Source organism: Dermochelys coriacea, chromosome 19 (genome assembly GCF_009764565.3).
Source record: "Dermochelys coriacea isolate rDerCor1 chromosome 19, rDerCor1.pri.v4, whole genome shotgun sequence".
NCBI classification, from domain to species: Eukaryota; Metazoa; Chordata; order Testudines; family Dermochelyidae; genus Dermochelys; species Dermochelys coriacea.
This window is the reverse complement of record NC_050086.2, coordinates 8,897,028-8,924,652: the sequence shown is the minus strand read 5'-3', so window position 1 is coordinate 8,924,652 and position 27,625 is coordinate 8,897,028. Positions and strand designations below refer to the sequence as shown.

General features: G+C 43.9%; 1 protein-coding gene across 4 annotated transcripts in view; it reads left to right on the top strand.

The window, feature by feature from the left end:
• Positions 1–27,625, top strand: part of RUNX3 (RUNX family transcription factor 3) — a 112,838-nt gene that overhangs the window by 41,823 nt on the left and 43,390 nt on the right. For all 4 annotated transcript variants that reach the window (XM_043506049.1, XM_043506050.1, XM_038378019.2 and 1 more), the window contains 3 exons: positions 11,875–12,119; positions 14,717–14,873; positions 21,351–21,455. In XM_043506049.1, the coding sequence (XP_043361984.1) occupies positions 11,875–12,119; positions 14,717–14,873; positions 21,351–21,455 (507 nt within the window). The remainder of the gene's footprint in view (positions 1–11,874; positions 12,120–14,716; positions 14,874–21,350; positions 21,456–27,625) is intronic.

Sequence of the window (27,625 nt, the reverse complement as noted above, 5' to 3'; positions counted from 1 at the left end):
TTAGGGTCTTTTAAAAAAGAGTAGAAGAAGCAGATGGGACCCACACTCAAAAAACCCCTCAACCTCACTGTCAATTGTACACAGAGTATAACCTTAATTGTTATGTAGTGAAAGGGGAGGGTAGTTATGATGACCGGGCCCTAACTGACTTAAAAGCACAAGTCTCAAGTAGTAGGCTTCTAAGTCACTTAGATGCTTTAGAAAATCCCGCCAAAAGAATCATCCATTTTGATTGGGTTTCAGATAATCTTAAACATTCATTCTAGGGCAAAAGGCAGAATGCTCATTCATGTGACCGGTGTGAAGAAAGTAGCACATTCTGGGCCCAATTCTCTTCGCCTTTATTTTACACATCACCTGACTTCTGTGGAGTTACTCCTGATTTATACCAATGTCTGTGAGTAAAGAATTGGGTCCCAAATAGGCACGTGTGTGTATGTGTACTTGATTCTTCTTTCACTGCCGTGGGTGTAAATCAGTAGTTGCTCCACTGAAATCCATGGAATTACACTGGTGTAAACAGGAGGAGAACCAGGCCTAAGGACACAAAGCAACTGTATAAGCACAATGAAGAATAGAAAGTGATTCTTCTGCTTCCCAGACACATATTTTAACCACTAGACCAAAGAAGACCTACTGGTCTTGCAGACACCTATGGTGAAATTCTGGCTCCACTGAAGTCAATGGGAATTTTGCCATTTACTTTTGGGGCCAGGATTTCACCCCTATGATCTTAAACTCCAGCTGGAGGGAGTCCTCCTGCTTCTCACACTGCTGCTAATTATAAAAATCCTTCATTTGGAGCCTGGCTGATGATTCTGTTGACAATGCACCCAGCAAAATGGAACTGAGTTCACTCTCTCAGAGGCCTGCTGGCTTCTGAAGGGCTAATGAGAGCAAAGACTTGGTTTTGATTGTCAGAAAAGCAGCTCTGAGAAGGGAAGCAGGCCCATTGCATGAAAAAAGGACCATTCCCACGTCAGCACATTTTCAGGTGTAATCAATCACACAAACACTCACGGTCAAGCCGATTAAGACTCTTTGGGACAAATGCATCACTGCAGTTTCTGAGCACCATACAAGTTCACTGAGTCAGTGGAGTTGTACATGGAGCTAATCCCAGCCCAAGAGCTGATTTCTTATTGTTTGCCTTGCCTAGACAAACTCTCATTGACTTTTGCTGTGGGCAGGGACCAGCTTTTAATTCTGTGTTTAGGTAGCACCTGGCACAGTGAGATTCTGATCCATCCCTGGAGCTCTTAGGCACTACCACAATATGAATATTAACAGTATCTGATCTTTCAAAGATAGAGGCACTCTGGGGTTATAAAATATCACAGCCTGTTCCCCATTGGGCCCAGCCTCTGTTGTTTGATTTATGAATGAATGGCACGTCCCTTTCCCCACATGCTGCTCTCAGATCCCATCCCTTAACTGCAAAACAGATCCAGACACCCGAATGGCCCAGCTGAGAGATGTTTGCTCCTGGGAGCTTTGGGACACAGTTTGCTATGAATTTTTAATAGAAAGCTTCCTATAGACCATGCATTTACTTCCTTGATGTTAAAGCAAATGGATCTGCTGCTAAATACCAGCTCAATTGAATTAAAAACTACAGAGGATATTGTAAGTGAAGTAATCCCAGCAAGCAGTGATTTAAGGGCCTGCTGACCTCCTTGACACAAGAACAGTAGCTTTAAAGTATTAAGTATTTTAGAAGAGGCACATGCAAATCCTAGGGCTTATTCACTATTAACCTTTTCTAAAATGCACTCACTACCAAAGGGGAAAGCTTAACTATTAAGAGCTCTAAAACCTATTTCCCACCCGTCGGTACTTACTGATTTGCGAAGGAATAAAGAATGTGCTCAGAGGAGAGCTAAGATCAGAGACTAAACGAGGTCTGTGATAGGTCAGGTGTTGTAGCTCCATTCCTGCCATCCCCACCACAGCCTCAAGAAAGAGAGCTTCGAAAATTCAATTTTCCCTTGCAAAAGGAAGGACTAGGCTGAGTTTATGAAAGCTGCGTAAATTTCTCCCCACTGTAAAACACACATGGGGCCTGATTTTCCTCCCACTTCCACTGGTATAAATTGGGAGTAACTCCACTGAAAAGAATGAGGACATGCTCTTGTGAGTGGAAAGGGAATCAGGCCTGTAAGCTTCTTTTAGTGCTGAGGGTCTGTTGTGCCAGGGGTATTCTCTGGGTTGGGTTTTTGCTTTGCATCCCCTTTGCAAAAGGAGCAACCAGACTACCATGAATTGGGCACTGCGTGTCTCAGGATGGGCACCCAGATCCACTGGCCACATTGTCAATCTCTGGGCCTGATCCTGCACTGTTTTGCACTTTGTGTCATCATTCAGACCAGGGCAACCTGTGTGTAAAAGGCTCCCAGATCGGAGCCGGAGCATTTGGCACCCTGGTATACTCACTTGGCATGGGTGCAAATCAAGACATAAGGTGCAGGGCAATGGTGAATTAGGCTCCTGGGACCCACATCTGCCCTCAGTTACACAGGTGCAAATCAAATGTCACAATCTCAGTTCTGCATGTAAGTGGAGAACTGAGTCCATAGGGTCTCAGGGAAAAGGATCAAAAGCCACTGATTTGAAATAGCTTGAATTTGCTGCCTTTCTAGGCAGGCTGCATAGCTCATCCTTTTTCCCGAAGCAGTTGAAAACAAGGGGGAGAAGGGACAGGAAACCAGAGAGGGGAACTGTTGGAGTGGGAGGAGGCTTTGAGCATTTTGAGTTGCATGTCTTGCGAGCACTGGAGTATGTTAAATTGTTCTGTCATCCTTAGAGTATATTTGAGACATATTTACAAGTTGCATTAGGAACACTTAGAGCATATGGTTAGATGCCCTTTTTAGCATTTGCATAAAGCTAAATCAATAAAGTACCAATACACTTCCAATGAAAACCCTATTGTTGTTTAATTATTTAGATGGTGGCAGCACCTATGATGCTCAGTCATGGACCATGACACCCATTGGGCTAGGTGTTGAACAAATGCAGAACCGAGAATTTACAATCTAAACGTCTACTGCATCCCATTTGTAACTATGGACAGAAGGTAGCCCATTGCCCTACAGTCCATAGGCATAACTCCCATTTCTTTCTATGGTAGATTGGTCTGTGGGATCACCTGGTACAAAGTTAGGAATCTGGAGGCTACTTTCAAAGTGCTTCTCTGCTTTTATTTTGCAGGTTTCCCTTTAATCTCCCCACAGAAGCCACCTTGCCTTTTCACTTGCTCTCTGAGCTCCTACTTCCTTAATTCTGCATGTGCCCATGAAACCTGATAAACAGCTCTGTTCATCACGCTTATACATGTGTGTTCTCAACAATATGGTCGTTGTTGTACAAAATGAATGGTCCTGTCCCTTGTAGCATCTGTAAACCGGAAAACAGAACTGGCCACCTTTTGGTTATACTTTATGTCTTTTGGGATGGAGTGGTTTGTATATGTTGTCTGTCTGTCAGTTTGTTTGTTTTGGCTTTTTGTCTGTGTGTCACACTTTAGGAATAATCCCTTTAAATTATTAGCGGAAATTTGCCTTTAAAGAAAACAGAAGGGAATTTAAAATAATCAAATAAGCCTCAAATATCAGGATTTTACTTTTGAATCAAACAAACAGACATCTTTTAAAATTCTAACCTACTAATTTTTCTTCTGGAAATGCTGAAAAGGCTTTGATGGTCAGGTTTTCAAGCACCCACAATAGAAGACAGATTATCAGATGTGCTCAGCACTCAGCATCCCCCCACGGTGTTCTGGTCTTTTGAAAATCTAACTACTTGCTTAGAGGCCTAAATGTGAGCTAAGCTCCTTTATAGATAGACTCTAAATGCCATGATATTTTTCTTTAGCTTTACCATTCACCCAACACAATCCAATGATATCTCTGCTGATGTCCTTAAAGTTTTAAAATAGACCTTCATTCTTAAAGGTAAATATTACTTTAAAACTAGATGATACAGTATTTGACAGTGCACACTCAACCTTAATTTTCATATAGTGACCACTGTTGAAATCACTGGTAAAGGGCAACTAATATTTTTTAAAATAACGTATTTAACTTGTCTGGGTGATTGGGACTTGTATCTGCATCATTTTACCTTAGCTCAACAGCTCTTACCCTGTTCTCTGTCAAGTCATGGTCAACTTCAATGGGACTGGCATCTTCTGATCAAACTTTGAGCATCTTTTAAAGCTTCACAGTGTAAGCATGCAGCATGACAAAGGAATACAAACCTGACTGCAGTGTGGAAGCAATGATTTAAGACCTTTAAACCAAACACAAAGTACAATGTCAAAGAGAAAAGGTGGGGGTGGTAATATCTTTTATTGGACCACCACCTGTTGGTGAAAGACACAAGCTTTGGAGCTACCCAGGGCTCTTCTTCAGGTCAATATCAACCAGTCCAGAGGCAGCCCCTTCCTGGCTATTTGGGGGTTGATCTATGAGGTTCAGTGTTAAAATAAGGGTTTATACATTACACACAATAAAACAAATCTGTTTCTCTAAAAGGACCCTGCACAGATGTGTCCTAGAGCTCAGGGAATTGCACCTTTAAAATGACTGTCTATCTATACTGAATTTAATCAGCTCTCTCTGAGATATGACAGGCTGGAGGCTTTCAAAAAACAGCCAATGAAAAGGCCCAGAGACAGTGACGGCTTCCATCTCCGCAGTCAGCCAGGCCAGCCCTCCACCGCCCAGCCCTAAAGCAGGACACACCCTGCTCACGAAAGCTTATGCTCTAATAAATGTGTTAGTCTCTAAGGTGCCACAAGTCCTCCTTTTCTTTTTGCGAATACAGACTAACACGGCTGCTACTCTGAAACCTCTTCTAGAGGGAGCGTGTTACCCAGGGTCTCTTCATGGGGGTGGAGAGGGGGATTTGTGCACTGGGCAGAAAATGCCTGACTCATCTTTCAGTGTAACTGACCCAACCACGTTTGCGCTCTGGAAAAGAATCTTTCAAACAGATCAGAACCTACAGCCCTGGATGGGTTTAGCTAAAATCAGTGATTTCATCTAAATACCTTCCCACCTATAAAACCCATCAGGCTCCCACCCGCCCACCTTCAAGCACCTTACCCACAGAGATCGTTTTTTGAAAAAAAACAAAACAAAACTGTTTAAACTATAAAGGAGTGTCGAAATCTGTTAACACCAAGATACTTCTAAATCGCTCCTTACCTGAAAATAAAATCCATCTAGTGCATTCCTCGATAGCCAAAGCAACAGGACCGAGTCAACCCAACGAAATTCCCGATGGGTCTAATTCCGAACTGCACTGAATAACGTATAAACAGATCATTCGGTTTAATCGAACCCCATGTGTGTATATAATGCCGGCATGCAACCGGCAGAGGTGGCCTGCAAGAGGTGCATTATTTAAATGGCCAAATAAATTCAAGAATTTCCCCTGCCGCGAGTATTAAAATGATGGCAAATACGTTGATTTCGGTTGCAGAATAAGTCAACCTCTATTTTAAAATATAATAGTGCATTCGGTATGCAGCAACTTGTTACTGAATAGAAAATTGTTTTCATGCTACATTTATTCTTGGGGGGGGTCTGATTTGTATTACATTATTTCTCTATAAATACGTGCTGCTTAAGGAACTCATTGCCTGAAGGAGTTGGGGGGGGGGAGTGTGTATAATTGGCGATCAAACCATACAAGATGAACCATCTCACGTTTGCAGATCGTAGGGATACAAACAGGATCGCCTCGCCAAGCATTGCAACTCGGAGAAAGATAATGATGCACATGGACGGGGAACTACAGAGTTAGGAATGAAACAAAAGGGGTGGGCGAAGAGTGTGTCTGTTGCAGGGGTCAGGGGAAATCGCTTTGGCTTTTTCAATGGACGTGGTAGCGTAAGGGGATGAAGGTGATTTCAGTCCATAGGGCATTTTAATAAACGAGGGGGAGAAACTTTAAACACTATAACTTTAAACACTTTTAACACTATAAGATCTGGCTCGGGGGAAAGCAGCTCTGTATTTATTTCATACTCGTATACAAGAATGTCGGTGGTGTCCAGGTTGCTTTGGGGGAATATGGAGGCCATTATTTCGTCCTTCCCTCCCCCTTTCACTTTCAGTCCTTTGGGTTGTCTTCTCAAAACACCCCTGGCATGCACTGGGTTTAGCACCGTTTAGCACCGTGGCTCCTGCAGAGATAAAAAGAGAGCAACCGTCTGCCCCAAAGGCAGTTGGAGTGGTAGATTGCAAAGAATATTTGCTCCCCAAGCAGAAAGGGGGTCGGGATTGCAATTTGGGTGGGAAATATTTTGGTAAAAGCCTCCGTTAGCCGGGATAAAGCGGTGGAGCAACTAAGATATGCTGCAACAAGCGGGATCACTGGAAAAATTGCTCCTTGCAACTGACTTTCTGAGTTGTTTGCTATTTTGGGATGTTGTATGGAAGAGCAGTCTGCCCTGTTTTGTATACAGTGCAGTCTGTCGAACTCTCTGTGTCTACACACACACACACACCACATTGTGTATGGATTACAGAGAGAGAAAACCAGCATTTATCTCTGGCTTTTCCATTCAGGTGCTTTAAACCCCTGGTGAAATTCTCTTGAGCTGCAAGTGTATAGAAAAAGTTACACCCGAGAGTCTGGGGTATCTTATCTTTTTTTTCAATTTTAGGCGTAAAGTTAAAGTGCAGCTAAACTTTTGAGCTGATGAATTAGGGAATGCCATGAGGCTGGCATTGGGAAAGTTTAGCTGTGAGATTCGGCGTAGTCAATCACCTGGCAACTTTTACTTGCTCAGATTAGCAAATCAGAACCGTTCACAATCAATGAAAATATCCGCGATCGTTTGTGATTCACGCCACTTTAGATCTGAATCCTTCGAATCCGTTTCCACTGACAGGTCGTTCCCAGGTTGTACCGACCATTTAAAACCGCTTTCTTTTAACGCGAGGAGTTTAAGTAGCAGAGTTCGATCATTGGAAAAAGATTGAAATGTCAGACATTTATTTTCTGCTTTAGTCTCTAAAAACCAGGTGCTCCAAAGAACCCGGCTTCTATTTAGGCAGCTAAATAAACCAGCCAAAGATTCTCCCCTGGCAGCTGCTGAGTGAGATTTTGACAATCTGGCAATTTCTGCGAGGTCAAACCTGCCCTGATCAAAAAAATTCCTGTTAAAAAAGCACCTCCGCTCGCTGTAAAGAGACCCCCCATCTCCTTCTCATCACATTAACCTGGAATAAATCGGGGGAGGGGATAAATGTATCTAGTTTAACTTAAAAACAAAAACAAACAAGCAAACAAAAAACCCAGGCAAATCGAGTTTAAATGCCAAAATAAATTCTAGGTTTCAGAGTAGCAGCCGTGTTAGTCTGTATTCGCAAAAAGAAAAGGCGTACCGGTGGCACCTTAGAGACTAACAAATTTATTAGAGCATAAGCTTTCGTGAGCTACAGCTCACTTCATCGGATGCATTAGGAATGATCCTGTATTTCCCCTCCCGTGTGGTTGATCCCAAAGCTTGTGACACATACAGCCTGTAACACGAAGTTCCCCTTTGGGAAGTCGATGGAAGCTTTCAACGGGCAGGTGCTTCCCTTGAGGTGAAAGAGAGACAGTGTCTCCTCGATGGGGAGAAAAGGGTCGGTATCAGACGTACCTGTCCCGGGCCGCACCGCCGGATCTTTGGGGAACACGTTGCTTTTAAAGACCCGGCGTCTGAACAAAGCTGGCTGGGTACAATGGGAACCCCCTGGCTGCAGAATGTAACAATCATCCAATTTAATAGGATTAATCGAGGGAGCCAGGTTGGGGGGGGGGCGGAGGGATTGTTGGGGAGACGTGAAGGCGCATGTGGGGGGCAAACGGGGTGCTTTGATTCTGCGCAAGATAGAAACCGGAACAGCCCCGAGCTGGCAAAGCAGCTCCCCGCGGTCCGGCTCCCTTTACTCTTTGCACCGATCCGTGAGTTCACGGGCCCAAAGGGCCGCTCAGAGACGTGGCTAAAGCGCCAACTAGCGACTGAGTAAAATAACTTCATTTCCTCGGCCGTTCAGCTTGGGTGTGGCTAAGCCGTCCCTCCAGGTTTTCCAACGCGCAAGCGTGGGTGGGGGTGACAACCCCCCCCCAACATCTGTGAGCCCCCTCCCCCCCAAAACACGCCCTTTACGTGGAGCCCTGGAGGAACTTGGCTTCGTTTGACGATACCCCTTCTCAAAAAGTCTTTCCAGAGATAGAGCAATTGGGTCCCATCTATCCGCGCCCTGCTGCCAGGGCTGTATTCTTCCCTGTTTTCAAATCTCTCCCCAGTTACTGTGTGTGTAAGTATAACCAGACATTGGTGCTTTCTGTGGAACATGGCTATGTCGATCTCTTTTGTTGTGGAAAAGAATAGGAATGATTCTACGGACCTCAGACTTTCACTTGAAAAGGGAAAGATTGCAGCATTGTTAAGAGTTTATTAGACACACACACATATATTAAAATCACAGCTGTTGAGACAAATAGAAATATGTTATTCTGGATTTCTCCCTTTGTGATTTCATCCAGCCGTCCGCCCCGTTCCTTCCCCCGTTCCCTCCCCCCCATTATTTTCCATTATTGTGTTTCAAGATGGTCTAAGTTTGAGGTTTCTTTTCATTTAATTTTCATTACGGAGGAGTCTAAACACACACACGCGCACAGAAAAGCAACTTTCAGCATAAGTATGTTTGGATCCGTTTTAATACATCACCAAACCATTCACAGATATTTGGTTATTGAAAAATCATAAATCGGCTTGGAAAGCACAAGGGAAAAAAACGTTAAGTTTAGTGAAATTGACATGGGTTTCTTCTGTTTAACAAACATTGCAATGTTGGCTCCTTCGTCAATTTCCTAGATTAGAATTCTGTAGGAAAGGATCAAAGTAAACAACCCTATAAAATGATATCGCTAAAATGTTCCAGGGAACAGATAGAAACTGGAGGGATTTGGAAGACAAAAGCCCCTAATCCAGTTCAATGTGCCACAACCTCAACCTTCTTTCAGGATCTACGACCTCAAAAGAAAAGTGTCTCATAACCCGTGTTTATTTATTATGGGGTATTTTTTTTTTTTACATAGTCAAACGAACGATTTACCCAGCCCAGAATCTAAACAGTTTCTGATCTGGTGTAGACTGAATAGCTTGCTATAGAGAACATGCCATGTCCCAAAAAGGAATTTGTAAAACCGACCAGCGAAGCTGTTGAAGTAAAGCAATCGATCCACTTCCCTGGACATGATGGTGCAGAAAAGTAACTTCCTTTTAGAATTCAGAGTAGCAGCCGTGTTAGTCTGTATTCGCAAAAAGAAAAGGAGTACTTGTGGCACCTTAGAGACTAACAAATTTATTAGAGCATAAGCTTTTGTTAGTCTCTAAGGTGCCACAAGTACTCCTTTTCTTTTTCCTTTTAGAAATAAGTCAGCAGTTAAAATGTGTGTGACGGTGCCTCCATTTCCATTAGACCCGTTGGTAATATTTGTGTTAAAAATGTGTCAAAAACACTCTTTGATTTTATAAGCTATTCTGCGGTGCATTTCGTTGTAGCAGTTTTTATATTTTATTAGAAAGACGACTCATCTGTAAAACAAAATTGTATGCAAACATGAAACAAAAACTACAAACGATCAATTAATTTTATTCTCGCAGAATCAGTATCACTTTGCCCCCTACAGATTTTCTTGTTAAAATTCCATTTTGAAAACACGTGTTGCCTGGTTTTAAATCCAAACAAATGCATTGGGAAGGATCATGACTGGTTTAAGAGTTGCTAAAATAGACATTTTTTTAAAAAAAAAAAAAGGATAATAGTAAACAGGACTTTGTTCCGAAACGATCGGCATTTCTATCTGTGCCTCTGTCAATTTCATTTTAGGAAAGTAACACAGCGGAGGCAGCATGTTAATAAAATAAACCCCCCCCCCCAACTCTTTTGCACACTGTATTCTTAGGGTCAGATGTCAATTTCCCTCTGAAAATACATCACGCAGTGGCTGAAGCTATCCGACTTCTTGCAGGTAGTAGACTAATCATGAGGGCTGTCGGTTGGGATCTTTTGATACACAGCGGTTAGTTGATAAGTAGTAACTAATCCCTAGATTCCCCCCCCCCTCCCTTTTGAGGCTGGACCATTTTAAAAACTCCTAGCACATCTGTCCGCCTCCCTGCCATCTCGCTAGCGCTTTGCGAAGGCACATGGGATGCCATCGCTCTGCGGTGCCTTGGCGAGGTCGATTCTTATTTCGACCATTTCTTTTCGGCATTGCTGGACGCTTTTCGAGGCGGCAGGGCTGCGCCTCGGCTTCAGACACGTTGAGCGGGTGGGGGCCGCCATGTAGCTGCCGGCGGACGTCTAGACGAACCCTCGGGCGAAGGGGCCATGTGGCTCTGCAGCGTGTGAAAAGTTGGGGGAGAATCAGGGACAGCTGCCGCCTCTGGCGACCTGGTTGGCTCTTTCGCACGGGGCTCCGTCCCGCAATAGGTGAGGCTGCAAAGCAACGTTTTCATTGGCTGCAGCCGCTTAATGACGCGCCGCTGAATGGAGCGCTCTGTCTGTGCCACCGGTCCGCTAGGTGCGTCCTCCTTCCAGTCCGGGCCTTGGGGGCGGGGCTTCCCGCTGAGATCCCGCCTCCCTCTCCTCCTGGCTCCGCCCCCTCCTCCCCTTGCTCCTATCGCTTTCCCAGGCAACGTGTGCAAATGGAGGGGTGGGGCGTGTCCCAGCCCGTCCTGGTCCTCTCCATTGGCGCTGCTCCCCGTCAGTCAGCGGGCAGCTCCGCCCCCATGGTTGTTGGGAGTAAATAGGGTATCTCTGAAACCGCGGCGGACACTTTGGGTTGGTGTCAGAGCTCCGAAGGGCTTTCTGGTGAAAGGGGGCCGCGTCTGCCATTACCCACCCCCACCACCACCACCACCAGCACCTGGGAGCCCTAGGAGTGGGGGCGGGGGAGCCAAGCTTTGGGGGGCCGGGCACTGGTCAGGATTGGCGCCCCACCCCCGGCGAGGACTGTGTTGGGAACGGGCAGGAGAGGACGTCGGCGCTGTTGCTGGGACCGGCCTGGCATCTCTCCTGCGCGGGGCCGGGGTGGGGTGGGGGGGGCGCGTCTCCGCCCAGACTAGGTGGCTGGGCCCCCCGGGTGTCAACTCACGCAGCTCCGCGGGGCCGGAGTTTGGCTGGAGGAAAGGCCCAGCGAGCGCGCCCCGCTTTGGCAAAGCGGCTTCAGCACCAGAGAGGAAGGAAACCTCCCGGGACCGAGCGTGGGCTCCGGCCAGCGGCACGGAGACCTGCCCCCTTGCCAGGGGACCCGGGCGCGCCCAGGCTCTGTGTGTGTCCCGAATCGCCCCGATCCGGCAAAGAGGGGGACTCGCTGCCTGACGCCAGGGCCGGCTGCTGCGGGCAGGGAGGGAGGAGAGAGCCCAGGAGCTCGCCACCCGAGCCCCCTGCCTCCACGCGACGCCCGCCCGGGGCAGCGCCCTCCGGGGAGAGGCCAAGTGACTGGGGACGGCGCCGGAGCCCACGGGCGACCCTCAGGATCCGGGGTCCCCCTTCGCCCCAGCTGTGACTCGACCTTTTGCCCCGGGCTCCTTTGGTCTGCGGGTCCCAGCCCCCGGCAGCGGCGGAGGCGCGTTTCCTGAGCGCAGGTCACACCCCGGCTGCCTGGGCCGCTTCTTCTTTTCCTGCTCCCTGTAAAGCGCTGCCCCGAGAAGCTGCGTCGGACCCGGCCGGCCCCTGGCTTGGAGAGGGGCAGCTGTGCGCTCCGAGCGCCTCTCCGCAGCTCCGCCGGCCCCGCGCCCCCCGCGCCCCTCGCTCGCCGGCTCTCTAACGCCCGCTGTTGTGATGCGTATTCCCGTAGACCCCAGCACCAGCAGGCGCTTCACACCTCCCTCCACGGCCTTCCCCTGCGGTAAGATGGGCGAGAACAGCGGGGCGCTGAGCGCGCCGGCGCCGGGCTCCCGAAGTCGGCCCGAGGTGCGCTCGGTGGTGGACGTGCTGGCGGACCACCCGGGCGAGCTGGTGCGGACAGACAGCCCCAACTTCTTGTGCTCGGTGCTGCCGTCACACTGGAGATGCAACAAGACCCTGCCGGTGGCCTTCAAGGTAAGCCGGGGCACTGGCGGGGGCGGGGGAGGGGCAAGACGTTTCCAGACCAGCCAGATGTGGCTTCTTCCAAAGGGATGAGATAAACCCCTGTCTGATCCCCCTGTGCAATGGCTGGGGACGGGAGGAGAAGGATGAGAGGCTTTTTTAGTGGGGAGGATATGTGGGGAGAAACTCACCCACGAAAATAAACCTTAATATTTACACCCCAGCTCACTCCCCCCCCCTTTCATTTTAAATCAATTCTGCCTTCACTTTCAGTGCGCGTATTTATTTTTAATCAAGCTTTTGCGTTGCCCTGCGGTTATAACATCTCCGATATAACATAGGGTTAGGAGCTCTCAGGGAACTTTGAAGTTTAATGAGACTCGAGGCTAATTACCTAAGTGGGAGGAGGAAGATCTGCTCTGAAATAATAAAGGGAAGAAGTGAACTGCAGAGACAACTGGGCTTCATTAAAGAGCAGCTTCTTTCCTTTCCAAGTTGCTTCCTCGTTTTTTTAGTCCCAGTCGTAATTAACTCAGTCAGTTAGGTCCTGTGGGATATTTAAACATTAAAAATCGACCGGGTTTCTGTGGTATAGACTGAAGGGATGAAAAACTATCCGAGGAAGAAAGATAGCAAAAATAAGTGACAGTCACCTTACACAGATCCAGGCGAGCTTTCCCCACGGAAAGAAACTAAGAAGCCACAAAAATCTGACAAAGGGAAAAAATATTTTTCCTTATTCTGCATTCATGATCAGGCCAAACAATAAGGGCGAACATAAATCTTTCGCAGTCACCTTGAACGCGAATCCTTTAAGGATTTATGGAGTTTCTCTTCAGTTTCTTAGGAAGAATGCGTGTTAAACTATAGACATGGGAAAAAACAAACAAACCAGGCACTGAAGGCTGGAATTAATAAAGAAGGACGAAAGTCTTGCAGAGCACTGTTTTTCAGCGACTATAGGCTAGCTAAGGAAAGGCGACAGAGAAAAGGTTTATGGGGGACACGTAATTTTTTTGGCTATGCACACTATATAGAATGTATTGCAAAAAGTAATTCTGTGTGTGTGTTAGGGAGGTGTGACTAGAAAATGTATCTGATCTGAATGTATGGGGAAGGGATTTAATTTAAAAATGATATAAAGAAACTGAAAACCAAACCCAGCACATTCAAACGTGTGTTGTTGTGTTTCGGAGGCGGAGGGAAGTGATGAATGCTATTTTAAAACTCGAGTTTAATTTCTTTTGCTCAAATGATAGATCTACAAGAAAGCAGACTGAGCAATAGCAGTAGATAAAACTAAAGGGGCTTGAGATCATTGGTGCGGATGATCTTTTAAGAGCACAAACGTTTAGCAAATAAGCCTGGGGAGAGGATCAAAGTAAGAAGATACCGTTCAACGACAGGAGTGTAAATGTAACTTTTGAATGTTGTCTCCCCTCTCAAATCAAGAAAAGGCGGAAAACGAAAACAAAAATCCCTGCTTAAAAAAACCCCGATGATCTTAAATAGTAGGGAGATCTCCCACTACAGGAGATCTTAAACGACAGATATGGAAAGTCGATGGGGAAATAGGAGTTCCTTTATTTCTGAGAGTCTCCGTTTTCCAAAATCCTAAAGCTTAAGAGCGCTACATCCAACTCCCCCCACGCAACTGAAATCAAAGGAGACCCCTGGTAGGTTTCGATCCAAAGTAGTTAGAGGGAAACTGTCTCTGTGCAGAATAGCAAAAATGAGCCCTCTTCGCTTGAGGTTTTCAGGATGTTGCAGCCCCTACATTAAATGGCTTTTAAAATATTCTTCAGCTCCAGCGGTTTATTTGAACCCTTTTACAAATAGGTATTTATATAAACTAGCGTGGGGGCAGGAAGACTCCCTTTAGCAATTATTTTAAAACGAGTGCAGGCTCGGCTGTATTTTGTAGGACTGGGGATGATAGGTTGGGTCCGCTTCCGTAGCTGTTTAGAATAACAGCTGCACCTGGCCCTTTTAAAGAATGAAATCTTGACAAGATTTGCAATGAGTCGGTGGGATTTTCTGTTACAGCTGTGTGTGTTGTGGCGTGTATAATGGGGAGCTTGGCTTCTGAAGTGGAAGTTAAAGATGAAATCCCAGAGTATGTAACTGCGCCACATACCATGAAATTCTTGACGTGTAATTCTCTTCCATACTCCTGTAGTGCTATTAGCGATCAGTGCAGGTGGATTATATAGAGATAGCTTTCTTACGAGAGAAATCCTACCATTTTTTCTCGGGCAAATTTTTCACTGAAAATTGTTCGCATTTTAACAATATTTTGACTTTAAAAAAACACACAACAACCCAGGGATTTCAAAATATACAAATACGCCAATTAAGAAAACAGGGGGATCATTCAGATATCAGGATATAATTTGCCAGATTTATTTGATGAAAGGAACTAGAATTCTTTTGAAATTTCTTAAATATATTTCAGTTTAAATTTTTTTTTTTTAAATCAATACTTTTTTCTACTCAGAATGACAATTCCTCATGTCTGGTTGCAGAATGATGAGCCTGCTTTGATCAGCTTAATAATAATATTAATAATAATGAATAGTATAAAATAACCTTGTTGCACTGATCCCTAGGTGGTAGCCCTTGGAGATGTACCTGATGGGACTTTAGTAACAGTCATGGCTGGAAACGATGAGAATTATTCTGCAGAGCTCAGAAATGCCTCAGCAGTCATGAAAAATCAAGTGGCAAGGTTTAATGACCTGAGATTTGTTGGGCGAAGTGGCAGAGGTAGGTAACTGTCACCTACGTAACTGTACAATGCTTTGATATTAAAGCAACTCCAGATCAGCGTGGAGATGTCTTTGTAGCGGTGGAATGGCCTTCTAAAGCGTGGGGAGGAGGGGAAATAATTGATAACTATGTGTGATTTCATGAGAGGCACCACGGTTGCCAGCTTTTGAGATGAATGGTGTGGGACTTGATCATGCTTCCAATGAAGTCAATGGAGGTTCTGCCACTGCTTTCAATGGGATCAGAATCAGGCCCATTCAGTTATTATTAGGGTCAGTAAACGCTGGATTTCACTGGTTTGCATTATAGCTATTCTTTTGGGCTTTACCTACATTTATGCACAAACATCATAAGTGAAGAGGGAAAATAATCTATTTTTAACATACAAAGCTGTTGATTATTGTAACCTAAATCTGCTCTCTTTTGTTTCTCACCCTTTCACACTAAAATTGCACAAAAAGACACGTATCCATTTTTACAGACTGCAGGCTTGATGCAAAGCCCATTAAAATCTATGAAAAATTTAGGGATTAATCCCTAAATGGATAGCAGTATAAAGGTCCAAATGTTTCTTCAGTACCACTTTAAACAGTCATTTATACTACATCTGTTCAGGATTTATAAGAAGGGAAGTAAATATTTTCAGTGACTGGACATCGTCAGCACAAGCTTATAACTATTACTAGTGCTTGTAGATGGAGAGTTTGAAATGTGACTAATACTATTCCCCTACCTACCCTCACCCCTCAAAGAAAAAGAAGTTTTTAGTAAAATATATCATTGACTATTATAATCAATTTATGGTCCTTCCAGGTTAAATGCTACACTTATTAGGAGACGAGTTAAACAAAAAAAGATTTGAAACTCTTTTGTGAGAAGAAATTCCAGAGTGAAGTATATACCTTGACATAGTGTCATATTCTATTACTTTTAATAGTGTTTGATGGTATAAAGGTATACATGTATAAATGTATAAAGGTGTGAGACTAACCTAATTTGTTAAATTCAATAGTTATAAGAAGTTAAAGCAAGACAAGTTCAAATTAGAAATAAGGCACAACATTTTAACTGGGACGGTGATTTACCATTGGAACAAACTACGAGGGAAGTCTTCAGAGCAAGACTGCATAGAAGATATACTTTAGTCCAGCATGTTATTAGTCTTAATGCAGGACTAATGGGATATTCTATGGCCTGTGATATACAAAAGGTGAAACTAGATGATCTAATGATCCCTTCTGGTCTTAAAAAGCTATGACACTATAATTTAACCTTAAACAAATCATAATGCAGCAGACCTACAAGCCAACTTTTAAAAACAACCATCAGCGAAATGACATTGTGCTATATCACTATCTACAAGTTCTACAGTGAATCCCCTTAACTATACTGCAGGCCAGACAGCTTTTGAAGGCAAGTATTATATCCCTTACCGTCATGCATTATTCATTACAGCCATATTTGACATCGAATTTTAAAATTTCTTCACTGCAGATTTAAGCAGTTCGTTCTTCTCAAAAAGTTAAACCCAATATTTTAGTGGCCATATGGCAGTGTTTTCTCTAACTTTTCAAATGAATACATACAAATGTCAAAGATAGTTTGACTTCTCAGCACTAATTAAAACCAGTGATGTTAAAAATTATTTGCATGTAATAATTGTTTACTTGTTACTCTTTATGAAACCTAAATAGTTTACATTCTTTCAGACATTTCCGTTTTCCTGTTGGCTCCTTTTCCAAGTTGCAGATTTTCTTTAAAACTCTCCACTTAACTGGTTGCAGGTTGATGGATGGAAAATGTTTTTCTTTTATGAAAACAGCTTTCATTTCTGTAGTCAATTATTCTCTGAGGCTCTCTCTTTTTTCCATCTTTCTTACACAAATTTCCAACCCAAATGAGTAAATGGTGGCTTCTCTGTATCTTGACGTTTTTAAAATAAAGATTTGAGGACTTCAGTAGCTCAGCCAGAGGTTAGGGGCCTATTACAGGAGTGCGTGGGTGAGGTTCTGTGGTCTGGGATGTGCATGAGGTCAGACTGGAGGATCCTTCTTGCCCTATGAATCTAACCCAACCTCAGCCTGACTCTTGAATTCATTATTAACTTTCCTCCCCTGGGTTCCCATGTTCATGCTCGGAAACATCAGAAGTTCACTGTCTCTTGAAAGCACTTAGGTGTACAGTCTGTCTCCCAAACCATGGACCTGATCAAAGCCCATGAAAATCAATGGAAAGACACCCATTGGCTTCAATGGGCTTTGGATCAGGCCCCATATGCACTTATGACTTAGGCCCATGTCAAGACTGGACCCTAACATGTTCATCTTGTGCTGAATAATAGGGACAATCCTGCTTTCCTTGAGCAGCAAGGAAGTCAATAGGAATTTGGGGAGCAAGAATGCACAACCTTGGCCCAATGGTCCAAATTCTTCTCTCTTCAATCTAAAATAACTCAGCTGAACTCAATGGAATTACTTGGAATCTGCACTGGAATGTGTGTCTGTTTTCTAATTTATCTATACCTCACTTATCTGTACAGTATGTGAAAGTACCTACGTACATGCTTAACTTTAAACATGTGCCTAAAATTGAGCACCATGCTTAAGTGCTTTCCTGAATAGCGAGGCTGAAAGCAGAATTTGGCCAAATATCTTTTTTAAAAAATTAGTGATAGAAATGATTTCTGTCAGGTCTCTGCTTTCTCTGTCACACGTTGCTTCCTCCTGTTTGAGCTTTTAAACCTCTAAGAGGGCCAGATTCTGCACTTGTCTACACCAACAGAAATCTGGAGTGTTGTACATGAGCAGAATTTGGGCCTCTGGTTCATATATATTTCCATATCAGCTATTAGAGAGATACATAAATTGTATGTGTAAAACCCGATTAGACAGAATCTATTCCAAGATCTCATCATACTAGATTCTGGTATATTATTATTATTATTAAGGTAACACTGATAGGCACCAACTGAGATTGGTGCCCCCTTATTCCATGAGCTGCACAAACACATAGCAAGAAAAAGTCCCTGCCCCAAAGAGTTTACAATCATAGATGAGACAAAGAGTGTGTGTGTGTGTGGGGGGGATGTTCTTAGCCCCATTTTACAGATGGAGAACAGAGGTACACAGAGATTGAATGACTTACACAAAGACCCATTGAACATTATCTTGCTCTGGGAGTGGCCCCATTGAAATCAGTAGAATTCCTTATGGAGTAAGATACTATTCAATGTGAGTAAGGCCATTTGGAATCTGGCCAATAATTAGCAATTTGCCCAAAGTAGGAAGCTTGGGACTTGAACTGAGGCCTTCTTATGCAGTGAGACTGCCTAGAATGATTGATGTTGTGCATAATGGTGTGTCTGGGGAGGGAGATGGGTTGAAATTACTCAAGTTGTACTTGTTCTAGTCTGTCACCAAAGAAGGATGGCAATGAGTAAATTGATGCTGAATAATAATAATTAATAATAATTTGCACTATATAATGCAATTAATCCGAGGATCGCTATTGTGCTTTAGAAACACTAAGCATCACATATTGTTATAAGATGAATACAGGTTGCTCCCACTGAAGACAATGCCCCCAGTGAGGGAGGAAAGTGTGATTATGAACCCTATGTTACAGAGGGTGAAACTGAAATTCAGAGAAGTCAAGTAATTTGTGTAAAATAAGCATGCAGGGAATAGAACCCAGGGTTTAAATCTCCTAAATGTCCAGGCTGTGCATTAGCCAGACTGATAATCTGAACATTATTGTTCATGTATTTGTGTTAAGCTTCGTAACAAATAATGTACTGGAAGACTTTTCCCTCCTGTTCTGTTTGCGGATTGCATGCAAACAGACAGAAATTGTCTCTAATCGTATTGCCTATATTTGAACTTGCTCCATGAATAAATTCTGCTAATAATTCCTGATCTGTAAATTGTTTCACTGAGAGTATTTTGCTATGGAATGTTCTCACTGTGTTGGATAATTCTGATTGGATGCAAAGGTCACGTCACGTTATTTGTGTTTCCTAGCCTGCATAAATGGAACTCTTAAACATAGGATGTGAGAGCAAATACTTCGCATCTGATACTGAAATTTATTTTGGGGAAAATTCACCTCTATGCAGAAAGCCAATACAAGTTATTTTCTCCATTTAAATCCTAATCTGAGATTTTAAACTCTGGCTCTCTGCATCAGGGTGAATGTCACCTTTTACATGAATATTCTCTAGTATCCACTTAAAATTAGCCATTTTCCATGAACACTCCTGCAAGGAAATATTTTCAGATGTTGAAATGTTAACCCACAGGGAGAGACTCCGTCTTTTTAAATTTCTATTTGATTTTAGATGAATAAATCATTTAATTGTAATGTTTGTTTTTGTCACTTGTGGCTGGGGTGCATAAAGTTTTTGGATAGGGCATCCCTTTTAATTATTATAGACATCTAAAAATGATATTGGAGTGAATGATTTTTCTGTACAGTGTTTCCTCAGCTATAGTTAATGACAACCTGTGTGTGTGTGTGTGTGTGTGTGTGTGTGTAATGAATGCACAAGGACCTAAGGGCAGTAAAATGGGATTTGTCCAGACGAGATATATGGTAGCAAAAATGCTTTGTGGCTGGTAGTCAAGGTGAAACAGCTACACGCTCATAACACAAACAGTCCAGAGAGCTGGCAAGAGTAGTGTCCATTATAACAATGGTTTTGTTAAATCCTGCATTCAGGCTAGACAGTGAGTCTGGAGATAATATCAATGAGCCAATACTGGTGCTGAGCATAGTCCAATCCAGAAGGGCAGCTGTGATCTAATGGCTAGGGCATAGGGCCTGGAATCAGGACTCCTGATTTTCTCTTCCAAGCTCTGAGAGAATATAGGCTAGCAGTCAGAGAAGGCAGTCAGGAGGCAAGATTCTTGGAGACAGATCTTCAGCTGGTGTCAGCTATGGCAGTTCCCACCCGCTGAGAATCTGTCCCTTGGGCTGTATTCTTGGTTGTAGAGGAGAGTATTGTCTAGTGGTTGGAATGGTGGGGGAGGAGTTTGGAGACCTCGTTTCCATTCCTGGCTCTGCTGTTGTTGAGTCACCCCATGACCTTGGCCAAGTCATTTAGCTTCTCTGTGTCTCTGTTTCCCCCTCGGTAAAACAAGGATAAGGATAGCACCCCCCCTTGGCAAAGTTATTTCAGAGCTCTGGGTGAAACAAAATGTGTCTGTATCAGTGCGAAATATTGCTACTGCATTATTAACAAAGACGCAGGCACTCCTCGAGCCGTTTCACATTGTCCTTATTTAAAAATAAACGCTATTAACTTGAAAAATTTAATCCCTAAGACTGGTATTTTAAATCATTTTTCTGTCAGCTTGTCTCTTGATCTAGGTCCCTCACCCCAGTACAGCTTAGTGCTGTACAGACAAGTAAGCAAATGAGTACGAGCCCACAATCTGAATAAGGCAGATCATCAGAGCCTCAAACCCTCATTGGTCTGCTTTTGGTTTTGCAAAACTGAAAGCAAGGGAGATTGGTTTGGATCCTGTTTCCTTTTTATCTTTGCTCCCAAAGTTCGGGGCCATTCAGATGCAAGGTTCAGCTCTTTTGGCCCCGGTCTCCAGATAATGAGAAGAAGAAGAACAACAGAACAAAGAATGGAGGGAGGAGGATGGGGAAGAACAGAAAACAAGAGGCAAGAGAGGTCTGCTCAGAGAAGGACATTCGTGACAGTAAATTCAAAAAAAATCAGGGCTTCATCATGCAAATATTGACTACTGGGTGCAGTGCCAATGAAGTTAATAGATTTACACAGGGTAGTAAGAACACAGGGTAGTAAGTGTTTGCACAATCAGGCCTTTACTATCTATCTATACTTATCATCCAAATGTATGTATCTAGCATTTGAAAAATACTTTATTTTTAGGGGCCCAATTTTGGAACCCTGACTCATGCTGAGAAGTTTGCTCATGCCCTGAGCTCTCTCTGGGACCGGTGGCATGAACAATGGTTGCACAGTTGGGCCCTCAGTGCCCAGGCGCTGGGGAGCAAAGAGCTCCAGGTCTGCGAGTAATGACAGGAAGTGAGCTGACAGCATTGGGTTTCGAGGATTGGATGTGCATGGGGAGGAGGAAGTGCCCTGGCACATGGGGAGGAGGAAGCTGTTCTAGGTAGAGGGGGAAAATAATGTACAATGTTATAATGCACCAAAGAGGGCTCTGACTTTGATTCTGAAATGGGCCCAGGTCTCTCAGTGGGAGGTTTGCCGTTGACTCCAGTTGGACCAGGGCCAATTTCTTGGTACCTGCCAGCAACAAAGAGAGCCTCGCAAATTTAAATATATGAATCCCTTAGTTTCATTTGTACAGCAGCATTTGCGGCTTCATGATCATTTCCAAAATCTGGGCCTAGGCTTTCCAGGCCTAAGGACGCACTTTGCTTACTGAAGAAATCAACCCAGGTGCATTGCCTCTCCTTTTTTTCTCTCTTCCCCTTTAGGAAAAAGCTTTACATTGACCATCACAGTGTTCACAAACCCCACACAAGTCGCTACCTATCACCGAGCCATTAAAGTGACTGTGGATGGACCCCGGGAGCCAAGAAGTAAGTTATGTATTTTATTTGGAAGTGGGTGAGTAGCAGTGTGTGTGCGGAGCAGGCTGACATTACCGCGTATATGTGTGTGAAAGATACTTCCTTGCCAGTGCACAGCCCAGTCAGGCGGTTACGGTGAAGGTTGGCACAAAGTGCTGGCCTTTTTATTGGTTAAAGTGCATGCCAGTGCTGGCATGTCATGGGAGCGCTCGTAAGAGAGTATGATTTGCAGCATGTGCAGGGTTTCTTTGAGATGGTGAATGCTGTAAGCACACACTGAATATGTGTATTGAAAGCTGCTATACAACCCTGTGTGCTTACGCAAATAGCACTATGAATATGGTTGGTGGGAGAGGGTTTTACTGCTCCATCCCTTATAGCCATCGGGATGCAGGCAAATGCTGTCGGCTTAAAAAATAACCACTGGCTCAAATCCTGAGCAGTGCAAAGCATCTGCCAGTCTCATTGATGCCAGTGGTGCCCAGCGCCACTTAGTTGTCGGACCCTAAGCAAACCGATTTCTTTACGTGTTTTTCTGAGATTATTAAAACGGAAAGGTCTTTAAAAGTCCCGTTTCCTTTTCATGGTTTCATTTCTCTCCATCAGAGTCATGCAAAGCACTGAAGCCAGTTGCCCTCTTTCGTTCCCAGTCAGTTTCGCTTTCAGGATCCCAGCACTGCAGTGTTTGATTGGCATGTGCTGTCCGTTTCTTTCAAACTCTCCGCACTGCTCAGTCATGGAACCACCGTTGTTGATTTTAGGTTTTGTTTTGATAAAATGTAAATTCTGGACAGAGCTGAGTTGAGGGCATCTCAAATCTGCCTGCCCCACGTGACTTAAACCAAGCTGGTTTGGGCCTTCCTAGATTTGCATGGCTGCTCCGCTGGATTTAGGAGCGCCGGGAAAGTCCTCTGCGTTAATCAGTTGGAAGAATTCTTCCAGCGTTATTATTTATTTGTACTGCAGTAGCACCAAGGAGCCCCAGTCATGAACTGTGTGTGCAGAGGTGATGCGTGTGTGAGTGTGTTTGGGGGCGTCATGTGGGGTCATGTACTTCCCCACCGCTGATTTGTTAGTTGGCTTGTACTGAGCATGCTCACACAGACTGAGCATGCTTAGTAACATCTGCTGAAGCCACTGCCCTCACTCTGCCCTTCCCCCTCCCCCACGGGTTGTCTCTGGCTGAATAACTCTATATAGGAGCATAACCCCCTCCCCTCCATTTAACCCCCTCCCCTCCATTGCATCACTTCTCGTATTTGCAGATCAAGCCCTTTCTTCCGCTCCTTAGCTCCCAGTTGCCACCTTTCTGCTTTCTGCCTGGCATTGAACTGGAGTGCTTTGCCCAGACCTTACATTCCTTTATTGAGGATTACACAGTGCTACCCTCCTGGACTATAAGGCAGAATTTGTTCTCTTTGGCTGTAGAGCTGTCAGTGTCCAGATTAAAGGGGAACATTTTGATCCTTCTAAATATGCTTTAGAAAATATTTTCTGTTGATGCTGTGGCCATATGTTCCCCTTAATGCCAGACCAGGATCAGAGCGTAACAAGCATCAGGGCTCTGTGTGAAATGGTTTGACTTGGTTTAGTTTTTGTGTGTGTGTGGGCAAGGGCGTTGGTGGTGTTTTTTAAAAATTTTGGACAAGAGCACAGAGGTTTTGAATGTCGAGGCTGGCTTGATGTGGTAGTTATTGTATGAAATGGTCAGAGTCCAGGGGATGCAATTTTTTTAAGCAACAGTGGGGTTTTTCCCTATTACAGTAGTGCTCTAGATGAAGATGGGGCCCTATTGTGTCTGGTGATGTACATACACATAGTAAGAAACAGCCCCTGCCTGAACAATTTGTAATATAAATAGACAAAAGGTGGGAGAGGAGTTTGGATAAGGTCATCATCAGGTTCAGAGCCTAGGTCTTCTGACAATCCATTCCTTACATCACGTTGCCTCTCTAACAAAATCTTTCATAGTTCATATTTTTACAATTAGGTTGTCTTTGATTGACTTCTCCAATAATCAGCATTTGCCAACAATCAAACTGAATCATTTCCACTCTTCCTTTGAATTCCAATATGGGGAATTTAAATTAAAGATTCTTAATGGTCTGAAGGTAACTTTGTGGTGTGTGGGCTAAGATTTCCTAACCGGCTGGGTTACTGTGGGCTTCAGCCAGAAGCAATCTCTCTCCTTGGTTTGTTTGTGTGCGTACATTGCAGTTACTTTGCTGTAAAACTCATGGCTTGTTATTATGCTCCTCCTCTATGGGAGGTCGCATCTAGTAGGTAGAATCATGGACAGGACTCAGAAGACCTGAGTTCTATTCCTGGTTTTGATGCTGGGTGACCTTGGGCAAGTCACTTCACCTCTTTATGCCTCAGTTTCCCCCTCTATAGAATGGGGATAATGATACTGACCTCCTTTGTGAAACAGTTTGAGATGTATTGATTAAAGCTTAGTATTATTATTATTATTATTATTACTATTATTATTAATCCCCTGTTTCTGGCCATTAGCTGATCACTGCAAGGGTAGCAATGGTCTCCCCACACCCACCCCATCTCCAACATTATACAATTGGCAGAAAGCTTTGTCTTTGTCTTTTGCAGCACCAGGCGTCTGCCAGTGCTGGAAGTGGGGTTACAGGGCTGGGAAGGCCATTGGGCCAGCCGGGTATGAAAGAAAGCCATCTTTAGTACTAAAAGAATCAGCCATTTGTATCAGTAGCCTGAGAAATCCCATGGTATCATCTTCTGAGATGGAGAGAGTTCCACATGCAGATGTTTTTGTAGGGTTTTCAACCAGAAATACACCCCAGCCCCTGTATACAATATCACTAGCCTGCAGGAATGGGTGTGGAGTACCTCTGAGGCCACGCATATAGGCTGGGACTGAGGTTTTGATTTTTTCTTCATTCCCAACCCCTATGTCTTTTGAACATTGAGCTTTGTCCTGGGTTTTGTTCTCTGCACCTGTTATCCTCAAGCATCTCTTTTAACTAGAGATGTGGTCAGATCCCAACCCCAGATCAGAACATCCCTGCATTTTAAGGAGAGAATCTGCATCCAGGGGATTTCATGGAAAATTGTGAAAGTATTTTTGTTCCAATTTGGAATGTAAACACGTTTTGAAATGTCAGAATTTCCAGCAGAACTGAAATTCCGAGTTTCAGGCGGCTCTAATAAGTACATATGCTCCTATATCTACATTAGGTTAGACCAAAACCCAGGAACTGCGGGTTGGGCTGAAGTTGAAATCTGGCTTATGGGGTGAACGTTGCAATGGAGGTATCTTCATCTGCTTTTTACCTGTTTAAATCCCGTAAGAACAGACGAGTCCAGGTGATGTATTCAAGTCATCAAGGCTCTCATTTTCAGAGGGACCTTTATCTGATACCTAATTTTGCACAAATGGCAGGCACAAATAACAAGAGAATGTAGTAACTGATCTAATGAGTTGCAGCCAGGAAGTTGGATTGGGCAATTCTCTCATTTGCACCTGCAGTTTTCTCCACCAATCAGTCCTGTGTGCAACATTGTGTGCGGGAAATGTGATGGGGTGGGTTTTGAAAAAGAGGCCATTCAACGAACGTGATGGGAGCTTTTATAGCATGTACCCTCCCTCAGCATGCCAGATCATGTGCTGTTTGCAACGGGAAAGAGTTACTCTGAAATGCTGAGGTTATTTTCTTTTTCATTTATTACTTTTATTATTGCGCTAAAATTTGTTGTGGGTTAGATCTGGAAATAACATTTTTCAAGCTGACACCTGAAGTTCTAAACAAATTGCACTTTAAGTGCCAAGTGTTGACATGCTTGTTCAAACAGGAAGTAATAAAATATTTGAACTTCCTGCGGAATTTCCTTTTTTTTTTCTTTGCAAGCTCTTTATTTAGAGAGAGCCCAAACGTCGATAAACTGCAGCTCTTGTGCAGAACTTTGAATATCCACAGCAGCTAGCAATACACGGGAGGCAGAAAACTGAAAAATCAATAGTCTGAAGTTGTTCAGTAACATCAACTTCAACTCTGAGTAAATTGGTACATCTACTATTGACAGTCCTGTTCACTGTACCTGCTTAAATCGGTGCTGAATTTGGCCCATAATATTGTTCTTAAACCAATCACTTTGAAACCTTTTAGGGACTGGACGTTGATAGTGATGGTAATGTTATAAAAACCTAGAGAGATGTTAGATTAGATAGCGAGAGAGGCAGTGAATTGTTTAATTTACCCTGCAAAACATAATGCCGAAATATGAAAGCAGCCGTTACCCTGAATTTTGCAAGCAAGTGTCTGAAATGTACCAGGGCAGTTCCTCATTCTTCATGTGCCATTCATGGCACTGTTTAGTGGGCCTGTAAACTATTTCAGGCTGGGGAAAATGTCACCATCTCGCAACCTGGTGTCACAACATGACATTTTTTGCATCGTGTGATCACATTGTGTCATGAAGAATCATGACTAGGCAGGAAAAATGTCCCATTTAGATTTTTTTTTTTTTCAGTTGAAAATTCTATTCTTAGGGAAATTCCTTCCTCCTGGTATGAGTTAGACAACCCATGTGTCATTGACTTTTTTGTTTGTGTTTGTTTGGGAGCAGCTGAGATGTTTGACATTTTTTTACTTTTGTAAAATGTCATCAGAATTGCCAAGCGCCACCCAAACACTCCAAGTGTTCACACCGCAGCAGGAGGCAGGAGCAAACTCCCCCCAAAAGCCACCAGCTGATCCCACTTCTGAGCAACCAAAAGCCTCCCTCCTCACCTGGCACAGCTCCCTTCAGCATCCACTGCCAGCCCCACAGATGTTAAACATCTGTAGGTTAGCTCTTCTCTAAGAGGCAAGCAAACTTGCTTCCTTGGGGCCGGGTATGTGCAAGGGCCTTATGAATGAATACTCGATTTTCCCTTTGGGGATATGGAGATAATTAAGCCCCAGCCTCTTTCCTTATTGTCTTATAGTGTGAGACACTGGCCTAGAGTGCATTCAGCAATGTGAGGGTACCCCCTAATCCCACTTCAGCCGAGCCATGACTTTCAGTCATCGGCCGGAAGCATAGGCCGTAGGTGGAGCTTTACATACAAACGAGTGCTCACGCTGTCACCTGTGTAACCCACTTCAATTCACAAGGGTTACATGGCTATAACTGAAGGCAGAAAAGGGGCCCACATCTAATCCTCACAGCCTGCCCTTTGTGGTAGATGAATACCATCACCCCCCTTTTAGGGGGGCAGAAACTGAAAACCAGCTTCCCGCTCTTAGTTACGCATGCTCAACCCCAACTGACTTCAGTGGGCATGCACATGTGTCACCAAGCTTGGCCTGGTGACGTTAAGTGATTTGCTCCAGGACACACAGGAAGTCGGTTTCAGAGCAGGATTAGAGTATAGGTGCTTTAGTCTCCCAGTTGCCTGTCCACTAGCCTCTGCTGTTCTTGAGATCTCTGCTCCTGAGCTATAAGAGTTGGTGCAGCCTTTCCACAGCACCGTAGTTGGTGGTGGTTATTATTTACCAACATTGCAGTAGTGCCTACAGCCCTGACCAAAGTCACGGTCCAATTGTACATACACCGTATAAGCAACGGCTCCTGCCCTGAAGCGTTTACAATCTAAATAGACATGGCAGAGAAAGGAGGGGAGAAAGTATGTGTTATTATTCCCATTTTACAGGTGAGGCACTGTGATGCAGAGATTAAATGACTTGCCCTGGGTCACAAAAGAACCAGAATTTAACAGCTAGAACTGGCTGGAAAATGGAAATTCCATTGAGCAGGAAATGCCGACATTTCAAAATCTGTTTTTGTTCTGAGTTGGAGTGAAAAGCTGACATTTCCTGTGGAATGAAAGTTTAAAAAAAAAAAAAAGCCAATTTGGACCTTTTTTTAATAGTGGCAAATCATGCTGAATCATTCTAATATTAAATATAGTATACATAAATATCCTATCATCTTAATATTGGGATATAATTTAAAAGTCTAACCAAAATGAGAAATGAAATGTTTTGACTTTATATAAAAAAAAGTTGTAACGTTATCGAACCAGGAAAGCTGGAATGATTCATTTTGATCTTTTCCTGTCAAAAATTTCATTTTCTGACAGAAAACTGTTCCCCTGAAAATTTTTCAGCTCTATTTCTATTTCTGATTCTATTTCTATGAAATTCAGTAAGGACAAATGCAGA